This window comes from Oncorhynchus mykiss, chromosome 15, assembly GCF_013265735.2.
Source record: "Oncorhynchus mykiss isolate Arlee chromosome 15, USDA_OmykA_1.1, whole genome shotgun sequence".
Lineage (NCBI taxonomy): Eukaryota > Metazoa > Chordata > Actinopteri > Salmoniformes > Salmonidae > Oncorhynchus > Oncorhynchus mykiss.
Window position 1 is genome coordinate 13,344,820 of NC_048579.1, and position 12,313 is coordinate 13,357,132.

Here is a 12,313-nt window from a genome sequence, read left to right on the forward strand (position 1 = left end):
AGGCACAGCTGGCTGTTAGATTCACTCACTCAACCTGAGTCTGCAATGCATGCTTCTGTTAGCTCTAGCCCATGCAGTCAAGAAACAAGGATGTTGCTTATTCCAACTTTGCTTCTTCACATCAATGCACCTGTGTTCTGTATTATACTATTAGTTAGTGTATCTTTATCTACACAAACCGTTAGTTAGTTATCAAGCTTCACATGTGCCTAAAATAAGCATTAGCAGCTAATGATAATTGCTAACCAGCTAGCTAAGTACATTGAGATAGCAAAGACTATGGAGCTAGGGCTATCCTGCTGCCAGTGGTGGTGCCAATATGTTACTTGTGCCAAGACATGTCCTGAATCAGAGAGAAATAGGTGAAGAATATTCTAAAATCTTTATCTGAATATAACATCTCTTTTCAAAAAGAATAAAATGTTATTCGTCACATGCGCAGGATACAACGGGTGTAGATTTAACCGTGAAATGCTTGCTTACGAGCCCTTCCCAACAATAGAGTTAAAAAACGATAAAAAGAAAAATAGTAACACAAAAGGAATAAAATGAACAAGAAAGGAGCTGTATATACAGTTGAAGTCAGAAGTTTACATACACTTAGGTTGGAGTCATTAAAACTAGTTTTTCAACCACTTCACAAATTTCTTGTTAACAAACTATAGTTTTGGCAAGTCGGTTAGGACATCTACTTTGTGCATGACACAAGTCATTTTTCCAACATTGTTTACCAACAGATTATTTCACTTATAATTCACTGTATCACAATTCCATTCGGTCATAAGTTGACTGTGCCTTTAAACAGCTTGGAAAATTCCAGAAAATGTCATGGCTTTAGAAGCTTCTGATAGGCTAATTGACATCATTTGTGTCAATTCTAGGTGACCTGTGGATGTATTTCAAGGTCTACCTTCAAACTCAGTGCCTCTTTGCTTGACATCATGGGAAAATCAAAAGAAATCAGCCAAGACCTCAGAAAAAAATTGTAGACCTCCACAAGTCTGTTTCATCCTTGTGAGCAATTTCCAAACGCCTGAAGGTACCACTTTCATCTGTACAAACAATAGTATCCAAGTATAAACACCATGGGACCACGCAGCCGACATACCGCTCAGGAAGGAGACGCATTCTGTCTCCTAGAGATGAACGTACTTTGGTACAAAGTGCAAATCAGTCCCAAAACAACAGCAAAGGACCTTGTGAAGATGCTGGAGGAAACAGGTACAAAAGTATCTATATCCACAGTAAAACAAGTCCTAAATCGAAATAACCTGAAAGGCCACTCGGCAAGGAAGAAGCCACTGCTCCAAAACGACCATAAAAAAAGCCAGACTATGGTTTGCAACTGCACATGGGGACAAAGACCGTACTTTTTGGAGAAATGTCCTCTGGGCTGATGAAACAAAAATAGAACTGTTTGGCCATAATGACCATCGTTATGTTTGGAGGAAAAAGGGGAGGCTTGCAAGGCGAAGAACGCCATCTCAATCGTGAAGCACGGGGGTGGCAGCATCATGTCGTGGGGGTGCTTTGCTGCAGGAGGGACTGGTGCGCTTCACAAAATAGAAGGCATCATGAGGTAGAAAATTATGTGGATATATTGAAGCAACATCTCATGACATCAGTCAGGAAGTTAAAGCTTGATCGCAAATGGGTCTTCCAATGACCCCAAGCATACTTCCAAAGTTGTGGCAAAATGGCTTAAGGACAATAAAGTCAAGGTATTGAAGTGGCCATCACAAAGCCCTGACCTCAATCCTATAGAAAATGTGTGGGCAGAACTGAAAAGGCGTGTGCAAGCAAGGAGGCCTACAAACCTGAATCAGTTACACTTGCTCTGTCAGGAGGAATGGGCCAAAACTCACCCAACTTATTGTGGGAAGTTTGTGGAAGGCTACCCTAAACGTTTGACCCAAGTTAAACCATTTAAAGGAAGCTACCAAATACTAATTGAGTGTATGTAAACTTCTGACCCACTAGGAATGTGATTAAAGAAATAAAAGCTGAAACAATTCTCTCTACTATTTCACATTCTTAAAATAAAGTGGTGATCCTAACTGACCTAAGACAGGGAATTTTTACTAGGATTAAATGTCAGGAATTGTGAAAAACTGAGTTTAAATGTATTTGGCTAAGGAGTATGTAAACTTCCGACTTCAACTGTGGCTATATAAAGTATTTTAGGTAGATATGTACAAGAAGGCAGGGTAAAGTAGCTAAGCATCAGGATAGATTAGAGAAACAAAGAAGAGAGTAGAAGGGTAGGTGTGTGTCTTGTGTCGTATGCTTGTTGTTGGTAGGCGTACGTGTGTGTGCGTATGTAGTGTGGTGTATGTGAATGTGTGTGGGTGTCAGTGTAGTGTGTTTATCTAGTCTTGTGAGTGTGCATTGAGTCAGTGCAAGATAGGGTCAGTGCAGATAGTCAGTGTAACCATTAAATTCCTTATTTAGCAGTCTTATGGCTTGGGGCTAGACGTGATCTCGGAGAGAGCCAATGCTCCGGTACCATTTGCCGGACGGTAGCAGTGAACAGACTATGGTCTGGGTGGCTGAAGTCTTTGCCAATTCTTCTGTCCTTCCTCTGACACGCCTTATATAGAGGTCCTGGATGGCAGGGAGCTCAGCCCTAGTGATGTACTGGGCTGTCCGCACCACCCTCTGTTGCGCTTTGCGGTCCAGGGTGGTACATTTGCCATATCAAGCGGTGGTACATCCAGTCAAGATGCCCTCAATGGTGCAGCTGTAGAACTTCTGGAGGATTGAAGAGCCCATGCCAAATCTTTTCAGCTTCCTGAGGGGGAAGAGGCACTGTCGTGTCCTCTTAACGACTATGCGGGTGCGTGTGGACCATGTTAAGTCCTTAGTGATGTGGACACCAAGGAACTTGAAGCTCTGCACCCACTCCACTACTGCCCCATAGATGTGGATGGGGGCGTGCTCTCCCCTCTTTCTGCTGTAGTCCACTATCAGCTCCGTGGTCTTACTGACGTTGAAGGATGTCGTCATGGCACTATACTGCCATGTCTCAGCCTCCACGGAGGTGGTCAGTCTCATCGCCGTCTGTGATTAGGCCTACCACCATCGTGTCGTCAGCAAACTTGATGGTGGTGTCGGAGTCGTGCTTGGCCACGCAGTTGTGGATGAACAGTGAGTACAGGAGGAGACTAAGCACTCACCCTTGAGGTTCTCCCGTGTTGAGGGTGAGAGTGGTGGAGGTGTTGTTGCCTACTCTCACCACATGGGTAATTAGGTTCCCCTGGGAAACACTGACGAACACATTGGCTTCTACCCTGTCACAACAATACTGGCTTTTTCATTTCATTGTCATGCCAAACACCAACAATAGAATTATAATAGCCTACTCATTCCATTGTTATGATTCTAACAGATCACAAAATATAAACTAATATAATGCTATTTGGCTGTACCTACACCAAAACTCCAGTATGTATTCTTTATAGGTTGTTGTCCATTTTCTTTTTAAATAAGGAGCCAATTTGTTTTCCATGACTGATCAAAACTAATTTTCTCATGGCTCTCTCGCCTCTCTGCAGCAGACATATGGCGAGCAATATGTTTGGAACATCGAATCACAAAATCACAGTATCAAATCACAACACATATAGAATCGCAAAACATATAAATCAGCACCTTAATTAAGCAGGCCAAACACATCCCATTAATGAGAAAAACATCAACATGGGCTAACCACAGAACCTTGTGGGATGCCAACAGCCCTGTGTGTGTGTGCCAATACTCGATGGTAGTACTCTCGTGAATGACAAGGACAGGTTTTTGCTCCAGCCAAAATCAGTTACACACAACACACCTATCCTAGATAGATGACTCTTACCTCCGTTATCTGTCCTCTTGAGGGCACCATCTTTGTGGGGGCACAGCTCACACCTCTGCAGAGAAAGGAGACCGGAGGGAGACATGGTCCTTTAGCAAAACTCTTTACCATACAATTACACACAAAAAGATATACAGTGCCTTCAGAAAGTATTCATACCCCTTGACAAATACCACATTTGGTTGTGTTGGTTGTGTTATAGGCTGAATTCTAATTGGAATAAATAAAACAAATTCTCACCCATCTACACACAATACCCCACAAAGCGAAAACATGTTTTTAGAAAAAAAATTGAAGTCAGTACATGTTATCACCACCAGCAACTATAGCTGTGAGTCTTTCTGGGTAAGTCTCGAAGACCTTTCCACAACTGGATGGTACAACATTTGCCCATTATTATTTTCAAAATTCTTCAAGCTCTGTCAAATTGGTTGTTGATCATTGCTAGACAACTATTTTCAGGTCTTGCCATAGATTTTCAAGTACACGTTTCATGAGCTAAAATAAAAGATTGCAGAATTTTACCATATGCACAAAAAGCTTCTCAAATTTTGTTTACATCCATGTTAGTGAGGATTTATCCTTTACCAACATAATCCATCCACCTAACAGGTGTGGCATACCAACAAGCTGATTAAACGGCATGATCATTACATAGGTGCACCTTGCGCTAGGGACAATAAAAGGCCACTCTATAATGTGCAGTTTTGTCACACAACCCAATGCCACAGATGTTTAAAGTTTTGAGGAAGAGTGCAATTGACATGCTGACTGCAGGAATGTCCACCAGAGCTGTTGCCAGAGAATTTAAATGTTAATTTCTCTACCATAAGCAGCCTCCAACGTCGTTTTACAGAATTTTGCAGTACGTCCAACCGGCCTCACAACTGCAGACCATGTGTAATCACGTCAGCCCAGGACCTCCACATCCAGCTTCTTCACCTGCGGTATCGTGAGACCAGCTACCCAGACAGCTGACAAAACTGTGGGTTTGCACAACCAAATAATTCCTGTACAACCTGTCAGAAACCGTCTCAGGGAATCTCATCTGGGTGCGTGCTGTCCTCGCCGGGGTCTTGACTGGACTGCAGTTCGTAGTCTTAACTGACTTCAGTGGGCAAATGCTCACCTTCGATGGCCACTGGCATGCTGGAGAAGTGTGCACTTCACAGATGAATCCCGGTTTCAACTGTACTGGGCAGATGGCAGACAGCGTGTATGGTGTTGTGTGGGAGAGCGATTTGCTGATGAGTGTCCCATGGTGGCTGTGGGGTTATGGTACGGGCAGGCATAAGCTACGGATAACGAACACAACTGCATTTCATTGATGTCAATTTGAATGCAGAGACAAACCGTGACATGATCCTGAGGGCCATTGTGATCCTGAGGGCCTCGTATTTCAGCATGATAATGCACAGCCCCATGACGCAAGAATCTGTACAAAATTCCTGTAAACTGAAAATGTCCATGACCTGCCTACTCACCAGACATGTCCCCTATTGAGCCTGTTTGGGATGCTCTGGATCGACGCGTAAAACAGTGTGTTCCGGTTTCTGCCAATATCCAGCAACTTTGCACAGACATTGATGAGGAGTGGGACATTCCACAGGCCACAATCAACAGCCTGATCCACTCTATGTCAAGGAGATGTGTCGCGCTGCATGAGGCAAATGCTGGTCAGTATCTGTGACCAACAGATGCATATCTGTATTCCCAGTCATGTGAAATCCATAGATTAGGGCCTAATGAATGTATTTCAGTTGACTGATTTCCTCATATGAACTGTAACTCAGTTAAATCTTTTAAATTGTTGCGTTTATATTTTTGTTCAGTCAAAACTGTAACTCGGCCACTTAAGGAATTTTTTGATTTTTTTATACCAATGACCTGCCACTAGCATCAAACAAAGCATGTGTGTCCATGTATGGTGAGGATTCAAACATTTACACATCAGAAACCACAGCTAAGGAAGTCACTGAAACCCTTAACAAAGAGTTGCAGTCTGTTTTGGAATGGGTGGCCAGTAATAAACTGGTCCTGGACATCTCTAAAACTAACAGCATTCTATTTGGTACAGATCATTCCGTAAGCCCTAGACCTCAGCTGAATCTGGTAATGAATGGTGTGGCTGTTGAACAAGTTGAGGAGACTAAATGACTTGATGTTACCATAGACTGTAAACTGTCAGGGTCAAAAGATATATTCAATGGTTGTAAAGACACACAGACACACACCCCACCAGATATGCCACCAGGGGTGTTTTCACAGTGCACAGGTCCAGAACAAATTCAAGTAAACATACATCATTATACAGAGACATGAGTGCATGGAACTCCCTTCCATCTTATATAGGTCAAGTAAACATGGTTTCAAACATGTTATTTTTTATTAAACCTTTATTTAACTAGGCAAGTCAGTTAAGAACAAATTCTTATTGACAATGACGGCCTACCCCGACCAAACCCTAATGACGCCAAGTCAATTATGTGTCGCCCTTTGGGACTCCCAATCATGGCCGGTTGTGATACAGACTGGAATCGAACCAGGGTCTGTAGTGACGCCTCTAGCACTGAGATGCAGTGCCTTTGACTGCTGTGCCACTCGGGAGCCCCAACACCTTACGGCACAACGCCTCTCCCCCATGTGACCTACTTCGTTGTGAGTATGTATCGTCAGGTATGTGTAACTGATCGATGCAGATATGCGTTCGCTCACACACACACACACACACTCACACACACACACACACACGCTCACACAAACACACACACACACACACACACACACACACACACACGCAAACAAAAAACATGTAGTATATAAATTGTAAAGTATGGAACCTGCAATGTGTTTTTCGTTATGTGTCATACGCCAGTAAGACTAACTGTCGCCATTGGCATCGGCTAATGTCGTTCTTAATAAATCTAATTACTGCATGGATGCAAACAGTGTTTTGGAATATTTGTATTCTGTACAGGTTTCCTTCTTTTCACTCTGCCAATTAGGTTAGTACTGTGGAGTAACTACAATGTTGTGGATCCATCCTCAGTTCTCATATCACAGCCATTAAAGCCATTAAAGTCCCCATTGGCCTCCCTGTGGGGTACAGAGATGAGGCAGTCATTCAAAAATCATGCTAAACACTTATTGCACACAGAGTGAGTCCATGCAACTTATTATGGGACTTGTTAATTAAGGACTTTTTAATACTTATTGACTCAAGACATTTCAGCTTTTTATTAATTTGTACAAATGTAAAAAATATATATATATAATTCCACTTTGACATTATGGAGTATTGTGTGTGTAGGCCAGTGACAAACAATATACATTTAATATATTTTGAATTCAGACTAACACAACAAAATCTGAAAAAATGTCAAGGGGCGTGAATACCTTCTGAAGGCACTACATACTATAGATACACACACACGCATGTACCCTACTCCCTTTCTCTCATACACACTCTTACACACCTAGTATTTTCAGTAATCACTGATCCAACACTATCAAATAGGTGTAAGTGGGCTTCGATGGCATAGCTCCCACATCCAGCTCTGTCATACTGTGTGGTTACTACTATGAGGAAGGGAGAGCCTAGTTCACCCCAACCTCTCCGAAAACACAAACCCACTATCTGATGCCCAAGACGGTTTCCCTTTCCCATGTATGATAGAGCGAGTGTGTTGTGTGTGTATCCCTCTAGTCCTGCCCATTTCACACCAGCTACTCCTACAGGATACCTACCATCCCTCAGAAGAAAAAATAAAGAAAATCCTCTTCCCGACAATTTTTGTCCACACAATATCACAAGCGAGTATGACTGCACTGTTTAACTGTTTCTACAGCCAGGCTGAGGAAGGTACAGGCAGGGATGCTGTTGTTTTCCCTATGAGAAATATACTGTGGGCTTCTTAAGCATGTCTGATGCTGCCATGGCTGGATGGCTCTGTCAGATCTTGCCACAATGTAAACATTTTACACTAATATCCAATTTACTACTTGTTTTGGATCCTTTAATATAAGCACTATACGGTACTGTTTGTTACCAGGAAGTTGCCAATTGTGTTAAATTCTTTGAAGTAAGTAGCAGATAGTAATAACACAATTTCCTATAAAGTACCGGCTAAATATTAGCGGAAACTGTAGTATAAAACACATTGCTGAGAATACGGTGTTGATACTCTATTGGTCAGACTCACCACTCTGGCTGCTCTCTCCTGAGATTCACACTTCCTGCAGAACCAGGGTCCAGTGGGCACCTGCACGATGCCATAGCACGCTGCAGAGAGGACAACACTGGGTTAATACCACACACCACGACGCCATAGCAGCACGCTGCAGAGAGGACAACACTGGGTTAATACCACACACCACGACGCCATAGCAGCACGCTGCAGAGAGGACAACACTGGGTTAATACCACGATGCCATAGCAGCACGCTGCAGAGAGGATAACACTGGGTTAATACCACGATGCCATAGCAGCACGCTGCAGAGAGGACAACACTAGGTTAATACCACGATGCCATAGCAGCACGCTGCAGAGAGGACAACACTGGGTTAATACCACGATGCCATAGCAGCACGCTGCAGAGAGGACAACACTGGGTTAATACCACACACCACGATGCCATAGCAGCACTCTGCAGAGAGGACAACACTGGGTTAATACCACACACCACGATGCCATAGCAGCAGTCTGCAGAGAGGACAACACTGGGTTAATACCACACACCACGATGCCATAGCAGCAGTCTGCAGAGAGGACAACACTGGGTTAATACCACACACCACGATGCCATAGCAGCAGTCTGCAGAGAGGACAACACTGGGTTAATACCACACACCACGATGCCATAGCAGCACGCTGCAGAGAGGATAACACTGGGTTAATACCACGATGCCATAGCAGCAGTCTGCAGAGAGGACAACACTGGGTTAATACCACAGACCACGATGCCATAGCAGCACGCTGCAGAGAGGACAACACTAGGTTAATAACACGATGCCATAGCAGCACGCTGCAGAGAGGACAACACTGGGTTACTACCACACACCACGATGCCATAGCAGCACTCTACAGAGAGGACAACACTGGGTTAATACCACGATGCCATAGCAACACGCTGCAGAGAGGACAACACTGGGTTAATACCACACACCACGATGCCATAGCAGCACGCTGCAGAGAGGACAACACTGGGTTAATACCACACACCACGATGCCATAGCAGCACGCTGCAGAGAGGACAACATTGGGTTAATACCACGATGCCATAGCAGCACGCTGCAGAGAGGACAACATTGGGTTAATACCACGATGCCATAGCAGCACGCTGCAGAGAGGACAACACTGGGTTAATACCACGATGCCATAGCAGCACTCTGCAGAGAGGACAACACTGGGTTAATACCACGATGCCATAGCAGCACGCTGCAGAGAGGACAACACTGGGTTAATACCACGATGCCATAGCAGCACGCTGCAGAGAGGACAACACTGGGTTAATACCACGATGCCATAGCAGCACGCTGCAGAGAGGACAACACTGGGTTAATACCACGATGCCATAGCAGCACTCTGCAGAGGACAACACTGGGTTAATACCACAATGTCATAGCAGCACGCTGCAGAGAGGACAACACTGGGTTAATACCACACACCACGATGCCATAGCAGCACTCTGCATAACCAACATTCTGCTAATGGCATGAAACCAGGCCAAGTATCACCAGACCGAGCGGTATCACCGCGATACAGAGTAACACCGCGATACAGAGTAACACCGCGATACAGAGTAACACCGCGATACAGAGTATCACCGCGATACAGAGTATCACCGCAGAGTATCACCACGATACCGAGTAACACCACGATACCACTGGGTTTAGTCTAATTTTCTATACAGTGCCCTCAGAAAGTATTCATACCCCTTGAATTATTCCACCTTGCTGTGTTACGGCCTGAATTAAAAATGGATTCAATTTATGTTATTTCTCACCCATCTCCACACAATACCCCATAATTAAAAAGTTAAAACATTAGAACATTTTGCTAATTTTTTGAAAATTAAATACATAAATATCTCATTTACGTAAGTATTCACACCGCTGAGTCAATACATGTTTGAATCACCTTTGGCAGCAATTAACTTTGAACATCTGGCCAACCTGGATTGTATACTATTCGTACATTATTCTTCCCGAAATGTCCTTAAGCTCTGTCAAGTTGATTGTTGATCATTGCTAGACAGCCATTTTCAAGTCTTGCCATAGATATTCAAGCCAATTTAAGTCAAAACTGTAACTAGGCCACTCTGAACATTCAACGTCGTCTTGGTAAGCAACTCCAGAGTATATTATCTGGCCTTATGTTTTAGGTTATTGTCCTGCTGAAAGGTAAATGTCTCTCTCAGTGTCTGTTGGAAAGCAGACTAAACCAGGATTTCCTCTAGGATTTTGCCTGTGCTTAGCTCTAGATTCTTTTTTTTTTAATCCTAAAAAAACTCCCCAGTCCTTGCCAATGACAAGCTTACCCATAACATGATGCAGCCACCACCATGCTTGAAAATATGGAGAGTGGTACTCAGTGATGTGTTGTGATGGATTTGCCCCAAACATAACGCTTTGTATTCAGGATATGAAGTTATTTCTTTGACTATTTTTTTGCAGTTTTACTTTACTGCCTTTTTGCAAACAGGATCCATGTTTTGGAATAAAAAAAAATATCTGTATAGGCTTCCTTTTTCTCAATCTGTCATTTAGGTTAGTATTGTGGAGTAACTACAATGTTGTTGATCCATCCTCATGTTCTCTCATATTACAGCCATTAAACTATGCAACTGTTTTAAAGTCACCATTGGCTTTATGGTGAAAGCTGAAACATGAGCGGTTTCCTTCGTCTCCGGCAACAGAGTTAGGAAATATGCCTAACTCATCTTTGTAGTGACTGGGCTACCCCTTTTTCATGATATCTAATTGGTAGGTAGTCTTGTCCCATCTCTGCAACCCCCGTACGGACGGGAGAGGCGACGGTCGAGAGCCATGCGTCCTCAAACACAACCCCGCCAGGCTACGCTGCTTCTTTACACTTCTCGCTTAACCCAGACGCCAGCCGCACTAATGTGTCGGAGGAAACACTGTATACTTGACGACCGTGTCAGCGTGCATTGCGCCTGGCCCGCCACAGGAGTCGCTAGAGTGCGACAGGACAAGGACAACCCGACCGGCGAAACCCTCCCCTATCCATCCAAACTTTGGAGCATCTCTTTGAATTGGCTATCTATCCAATTTCAGTTTTCCCATTGCATAGCCAAGGTACCATGTTGTTAGCTAGCTAGCCAGCCAGGAAACATGACTAAACAAGGTTAGTTTGTTATAAAACCAAAAACTCACAGCCCAAGACATGGTTTATACAACCAAATAAAAATATATATTCGCACTTCTCTTTTATAACTCAATGGGTGATCGTTATTTTACATATCTTCATGGTTTATCTGGATAAATGATTTCAAGACCAATACAGGGAATAGTGCAAATGATGCCAGATCTGGATGACACCTCCAGAGGTGGACATTGATGAATTGTGTCCTGGGAGGCCGTGCTACAACGGTAAATCACTTGACATAACGTGGACGTCTTTAATAAAGACATGTTATAGGCAGGAAACACATACACATATATTTTTTAATGGCATGGTACTAGATGAACGTGTCTGATAAAAAAAAAAACGATTTGCTTTCTGTTTCTAAACATTTTGCCACAGACTGCCAATGTACCAGCCCGGTGACCTACTGAACATAACCCAGGTGTAGCCTATACACCAAGCTCATGGGAGTATTTCCCCTATATGCACTAAATCATGGTCACTACTGAGTGTGCGAGTCTAAACATGCTGCACTCCAGATACCTCTGCTGTCCTCTCAGATTATCTCACATCTGACTGACTCACGTAATCCACTTTAATGAACAGAGATAATCCACTGACGATAAAAAAGGGTATTGTTATGCTGTCTATTGTTGGGGACAGAGGGGTCAGTGATTGTTACAACGGCGTCAGTGTGTTGATTAGCTATTGATTAATTCACACGTAAACCATATAGGCTGTGTTTAATAATATGTACAAATAGGTGTGTTTAGTTTATGTATGTTTTGGGGCGGCAGGGTAGCCTAGTAGTTAGAGCATAGAAACCATTATACACAGGCAGTTAGAAAAGCCAAGGCTAGCTTTTTCAAGCAGAAATTTGCTTCTTGCAACACTAACTCAAAAGTTCTGGGACACTGTAAAGTCCATGGAGAATAAGAACACCTCCTCCCAGCTGCCCACTGCACTGAAGATAGGAAACACTGTCACCACTGATAAATCCACCATAATTGAACATTTCAATAAGCATTTTTCTACTGCTGGCCATGCTTTCCACCTGGCTACTCCTACCCCTGTCAACAGCACTGCACCCC

The 12,313-nt window shown here is 43.4% G+C and overlaps 1 protein-coding gene across 11 annotated transcripts in view; it reads right to left on the reverse strand.

Annotated features, from left to right (window-relative positions):
• LOC110489604 (protein AF-10) overlaps nucleotides 1–12,313 on the reverse strand; it is an 80,780-nt gene that overhangs the window by 56,095 nt on the left and 12,372 nt on the right. For 8 of the 11 annotated variants that reach the window (XR_005036044.1, XR_005036045.1, XM_036943725.1 and 5 more), the window contains exons 2-3: nucleotides 8,056–8,135; nucleotides 3,854–3,908 (exon numbers count right to left, since the gene is read on the reverse strand). Coding sequence is in view for 9 of the 11 variants with exons in the window: in XM_036943725.1 (XP_036799620.1) it covers nucleotides 3,854–3,908; nucleotides 8,056–8,135 (135 nt within the window). In the remaining 2 variants the exon portion in view is untranslated. The remainder of the gene's footprint in view (nucleotides 1–3,853; nucleotides 3,909–8,055; nucleotides 8,136–12,313) is intronic. The other 3 variants (XM_036943729.1, XM_036943730.1, XM_036943728.1) reach the window with 1 other exon arrangement.